This window comes from Dipteris shenzhenensis, chromosome 19 (genome assembly GCF_047967505.1).
Source record: "Dipteris shenzhenensis isolate YYH24624 ecotype China chromosome 19, Dip_SZ_1.0, whole genome shotgun sequence".
NCBI lineage: Eukaryota > Viridiplantae > Streptophyta > Polypodiopsida > Gleicheniales > Dipteridaceae > Dipteris > Dipteris shenzhenensis.
The window spans coordinates 29,904,554-29,910,772 of NC_141614.1; the positions used below are offsets into that span (position 1 = coordinate 29,904,554).

The 6,219-nt window shown below is 43.0% G+C and overlaps 1 protein-coding gene across 1 annotated transcript; it reads right to left on the reverse strand.

The window, feature by feature from the left end:
- Window positions 1–862: 862 nt before the first annotated feature.
- Window positions 863–2,214, reverse strand: LOC147890326 (uncharacterized). The gene is made up of 2 exons (XM_087391051.1): window positions 2,104–2,214; window positions 863–1,889 (listed from the first exon to the last, which is right to left on the reverse strand). Exons 1-2 carry the CDS (start codon window positions 2,116–2,118, stop codon window positions 987–989), a joined length of 918 nt encoding a protein of 305 aa, XP_087247177.1. The 5' UTR covers window positions 2,119–2,214; the 3' UTR covers window positions 863–986.
- Between the last annotated feature and the right edge of the window lie 4,005 nt (window positions 2,215–6,219).

Consider the following 6,219-nt stretch of genomic DNA (forward strand, 5'->3'; position numbering starts at 1 on the left):
ATGAAGAGCAAAATTCATGTGGTACATACATGCCAACTGCATTTCACATTTTAGAGGTGCTTGGATGCTGACCATGTATGTAGAATAAAAGTGGAGAATGTTCACCCATGTGGTATATACATGCCAGCTGCATTTCACATTTAGAGGTGCTTGGATATGCTTGAGTGACCATGTACGTAGAATAGAAGTGTGTTCACTTCTAACTCTTAAATAATCAAAGTTGCAATGGGCCTCTATCCAAACATTATGGCCATGACTTACGTCCAAGGTTTGGGAATAGATGGGTTGGCGTTAGCCTAGAACTTGTCCAACTTGAGGAAAATCCTTCTCTTCTTAAAATGGGTTCGCGTTAGCCTAGAACTTGTCCAACTTAAGGAAAATCCTTCTCTTTAAATTTTAAGTTTATATAGAAAATGTCCTCTAAAAAATGGTAATTTCCTTCCCATTTAGTCGTGAAGAGGATTTAGTTCCTTTTCCCTAATTGTTTTTCCCCAACCCTGCTTACATCGTGAAAGCCTGTACAGGAGTGAGAGCATTAAGAAGGGGTCCCAACACAACTCATGTACTATGTGCTAATTCACATAAATGCACGCTAACACATGGGGGAAACAGTACCCCCCTCCGCCGTGCGAATACCGTCTTATGCACATGCAGATGCATATATGATTGATTCTTGCACAAAAACAGACTTACAAAAAGGTGGGAAATTTAGGTAGCGGGAATTCGCCTACTGAAAAACTATAATTATCATAGATAGCGATTAGAAGCTGCTTGAAGCTGCTTATTCATACATAATAACACCAGCAGCAGGTTGACAGAAAATATATTTATCCTTTTTTGCAAAAAAAAAAAACCACCAGCAGCAGGTTGTGCAGCTATTACAAGGGAGGCAATGTAATGCACACAGGGTGCACACTAAATTACAAGGGAGGCCATGTGTGCATAGCTATTACAAGGGAGGCCATGTAATGCACACAGGGTGGACACTAAATACATAGGGGGTCCTTCAAGGCCGGCCGGCTGTTGAGGGTTTGTTCAAGCTCTTCAGCAGTTTTTATAACGGTGCCTGCGAGAAAAGGAGCATAAGCAACTATAGCAGAGCTTACCAGGCGAAAAGAGGCAGATGTACTAGAGAAGCTCTGGACTGTCACACCGGAGCTTATAGGGCCAGTAGTGGGTGCTGGCTCAACTGGGGCTTCGGGGGATAAGGTCGCAACACAGTGCCAGACTCGAGCAGAAGGATTCACGTTACTGCTACTGCTCTCCTCCTCGTCCTCCAACACCGCAGGCAGGGCCACCATTTGCAAACTCACATCTAATGAAGAAGTGAAATTCTCCCTAGGACCGATCACGAAGTCGACTGCAGACCTAATGGTGGCTGAGACTTTGGACTTCATCTCGTCGGAACGATCCCCGATCTCTGACACAACAAGCTCAACTAGGAGGTCTAGCTCCGAGGGGTTGTTTTCGATTTTGGTGGAGGCGTTGGAAAGAACGATGTAGCCACTGTAGCTATCGAGCTCTTGTATGAAGTTGAGGAAAGCATGGTGTAGCTGCGTCGCCTTCTGTGCATCATCGAAGGGGCCAGTTCCGCCGCTTGCCGGATCGTAGTTCGCCGTGAGCCGAGCGGAGTCAAGAATGGTGGCCAGCACGTCGGGATGGTTGCGCACGTCACGAAAGTAATCGGCTTCCACAGGTGCTTCATTGCTTGGGGGATCTGGCCTGGGAGTCGTAGTGAGAAGGCCCATGCCCACCGCACGAGTCAGTGTGATCAAGGACGAGTAATTTCCAGAGAAAAGCAGGGGGTGGTGGTGGTACTGTGCTGCAGTACGTCCTTTGGGCGGGATGGATAGAAAACGCTTACGATTCTCCAAAGCCCAGTGTGGGACCTGCAACAAAATTTGAAAAAGCCAAATTACGTCTGTAAGAAAGAAGAGTGCACACAAACACACACAGACACACAATTTAGGAAAGCCCAAAGTCTGTAAGAAGGAAAAAAGAGAGAGAGAGAGAGACAGAGCAAAGTCGGCATGCTGCTGCTCGCTCATCGCGCGAAAGTTAGAAGCTAGACTGCCTTACTTCGCTCGTTGATAACATACACACCTGGAAGCCGGCCATCTTCAATGAGCGAGGAAGGGATGTACAGGGATGGAAGAGTGAAGAAGGGCTCGTTGGGCTGGTGAAAAATGGTTTACGTTCATAGGTATTTAAAAGAAGCAGCCCCCCCCCCAACACACACCAAATCCTAACAAAAAGCAAAATAACGGGAAGCAAAACAGCGGGCAAATGCCAAAACCTCCTTGGGGACGTTGGCAAGTGGCCGCGTAAGGCACCGAGTGTAGATGTGCCGTACAATCAGTACCCACAAGCCTAGCATGAGATTGTGCCACATCAGCAGCAGGGATTCACATGCTTGAATCACGCCGCCTCGTAGATCCCCCTCTCAAAAAAATAGAAGCATGAATTCCTTTCACAAAATAGAACTTAGGGGCTTAGCACATGGGAAGAAATAGGATGGGAATGGGAAAAGGTGGTCCCAAGTGGTCCCATGCATATTTCTATCCTATTCCCATCCCACCATGTGCTAACAAAAAAAGAATTAGGGATGGGTTTATGAGGAAGAGGACACATGGCATCATTTCAAGTGTTTAAGAGGTGGGAACCTTCTGGGGACAAGGACACATGTCATCCTTCCATCTTTTTGAATCCCTAAAAAAGGGGAACCCATTCTGGTTGCCAAGGTCTAGAGGCCATGGTCCAGGATGGGGAGAAAAAGTGACTACTCTCATTCTAAATCCATCCTAGACCACTTGGTGTAGGATGGGAGTAATGATGACAAAAATAATCCCATCCTAAATCCATGCTAGCCCCATCCATGTGCTACGGCCCTTAGCTCGCTTGCGCTCTCTCTCTATATATATATATATTCTCTCTCTCTCTCTCTCTCTCTCTCTCTCTCTCTCCAGGGTCGATACGATACAAACACATAGGATGTGACTATTACATCACAATCACATGCTTGAATGATGTCGCCTCGTAGGTCCTCCCCCCTCATCAAAAAATAGAAGCATGAATTCCTTTAACAAAATAGAACTTAGCCTCCTAGGTCCCCCCCCCCATCAAAATATATATATATATAAAGAGAGAGAGAGCTAAGGGGGGGGACCTACGAGGCGACGTCATTCAAACATGTGATTGTGATGTAATAGCTGCATGCTATGTGTTTGTACCATATAGATCATGGAGATATTCTAAACAGAGAAAGAAAGAGAGATAGAGAATATATATATATTCTCTCTCTAGAGAGAGAGAGAGAGAGCTAAGTTCTATTAGTGTAAAGGAATTCATGCTTCTATTTTTTGAGGAGGGGGGAGGGAGGGACCTACGAGGCGGCGTCATTCAAGTATGTGATTAGGATGTAATAGTCACATGCTATCGTATCGACCATGGAGAGATTCGAAAGAGAGAAAGAGAGAGAGAGAATATATATATATATATAGAGATAGAGAGAGAGAGAGAGAGAGAGAGCTAAGCTCTATTTTGTTAAAGGAATTCATGCTTCTATTTTTTGAGGAGAGGGGAGGGGGGGACCTACGAGGCGGCATCATTCAAGCATGTGATTGTGATATAATAATCAAATGGTGTGTTTGTACCGTATCGACTGTGGAGAGATTCGAAAGAGAGAGAGAGAGAGAGAATATATATATATATATATATATATATATATAAAGAGAGAGACAGCGAGCGAGCTAAGTTCTATTTTGTTAAAGGAATTCACGCTTCTATTTTTTGAGGGAGGGGACCTACGAGGCGGCATCATTCAAGCATGTGCTTGTGATGTAATAGTCGCATGCTGTGTTTGTACCGTATCAACCGTGGAGAGATTCGAAAGAGAGAGAGAGAGAGCGAGCTAAGTTCTATTTTATTAAAGGAATCCATGCTTCTATTTTTTGAGGAGGGGGGGGTGGGGGACCTACGAGGCGGCATCATTCAAGCATGTGATTGTGATGTAGTAGTCACATGCTATGTGTTTGTACCGTATCGACCATGGAGAGATTTTAAAGAGAGAGAGAAAGAGAGAGACAAAGACAGAGAGAGAGAGAGAGCTAAATTCTATTTTGTTAAAGGAATTCATGCTTCTATTTTTTGAGGGGGGGGACCTACGAGGCTACGTCATTCAAGCATGTCATTGTGATGTAATAGTCACATGCTATGTGTTTGTACCGTATCGACCGTGGAGAGATTCAAAAGAGAGAAAGAGAGAGAGAGAATATATATATATATATATATATAGAGAGAGAGAGAGAGAGAGCTAAGTTCTATTTCGTTAAAGGAATTCATGCTTCTATTTTTTAAGGAGAGGGGGGGGGACCTACGAGGCAGCGTCATTCAAGCATGTGATTGTGATGTAATAGTCACATGTTATAAGTTTGTACCGTATCGATTGTGGAGATATTCCAAAGAGAGAGAGAGAGAGAGAGAGAGAGAGAGAGAATATATATATATATAGAGAGAGAGAGAGAGAACGCACTAAGTTCTATTTTGTTAAAGGAATTCATGCTTCTATTTTTTGAGGAGGGGGGGGACCTATGAGGCGACGTCATTCAAGCATGTGATTGTGATGCAATAGTCACACGCTGTGTTTGTACCGTATCAACTGTGGAGAGATTCAAAAGAGAGAGAGAGAGAGAGAGAATATATATATATTCTCTCTCTCTCTCTCTCTCTTTATATATATATATATATATATACAGAGAGAGAGAGAGAAAGAGAGAGAGCTAAGTTCTATTTTGTTAAAGGAATTCATGCTTCTATTTTTTTAAAGGGGGGGGGGAGGGACCTATGAGGCGATGTCATTCAAGCATGTGATTGTGATGTAATTAAGTCACATCCTATGTGTCTGTACCATATCGACCTTGGAGAGATTTGAAAGAGAGAAAGAGAGAGAGAGAGAGAATATATATATATAGAGAGAGAGAGTAAGAGAGAAAGAGAGAGAGAGAGAGAGAGAGAGAGAGAGAGAGCGAGAGAGCTAAGTTCTATTTTGTTAAAGGAATTCATGCTTCTATTTCTTGAGGAGGGGGGGGGACCTACTAGCGGCATCATTCAAGCATGTGATTGTGATGTGATAGTCACATTCTATGTGTTTGTACCATATCGACTGTGGAGAGATTCGAAAGAGAGAGAGAGAGAGAGAATATATATATATATATATATATAGAGAGAGAGAGAGAGAAAGAGAGCTAAGTTCTATTTTGTTAAAGGAATTCATGCTTGTAGTTTTTGAGGGGGGGGGACCTACGAGGCGGCGTCATTCAAGCACGTGATTGTGATGTAATGGTCACATGCTATGTGTGTACCGTATTGACCATGGAGAAATGCGAAAGAGAGAGAGAGAGAGAGAGAGAGAGAGAATATATATATATATATATAGAGAGAGAGAGAGAGAGAGACAGAGAGAGACAGAGAGCTAAGTTCTATTTTGTTAAAGGAATTCATGCTTCTATTTTTTGAGGAGTGGGGGACCTATGAGGCAACGTCATTCAAGCATGTGATTGTGATGTAATAGTCACATGCTATGTGTTTGTACCGTATCGACTGTGGAGAGATTCCAGAGAGAGAGAGAGAGAGAATATATATATTCTCTCTCTCTCTCTCTATATATATATATATACATAGAGAGAGAGAGAGCTAAGTTCTATTTTGTTAAAGGAATTCATGCTTGAGGCGGCGTCATTCAAGCATGTGACTATGATGTAATCGTCACATCCTATGTGTTTGTACCGTATCGACCTTGGAGAGATTTGAAAGAGAGAAAGAGAGAGAGAGAGAATATATATATATATAGAGAGAGAGAGAGAGTAAGAGAGAGAGAGAGAGAGAGAGAGAGAGAGAGAGAGCTAAGTTCTATTTTGTTAAAGGAATTCATGCTTCTATTTTTTGAGGAGGGGGGGACCTATGAGGCAGCGTCATTCAAGCATGTGATTGTGATGTAATAGTCACATTCTATGTGTTTGTACCGTATCGACTATGGAGAGATTTGAAAGAGAGAGAGAGAGAGAGAGAGAGAGAGAGAGAGAGAGATATATATATATATATATATATATATAGAGAGAGAGAGAGAGAGCTAAGTTCTATTTTGTTAAAGGAATTCATGCTTGTAGTTTTTGAGGGGGGGGGGCCTATGAGGCGGCGTCATTCAAGCATGTGATTGTGATG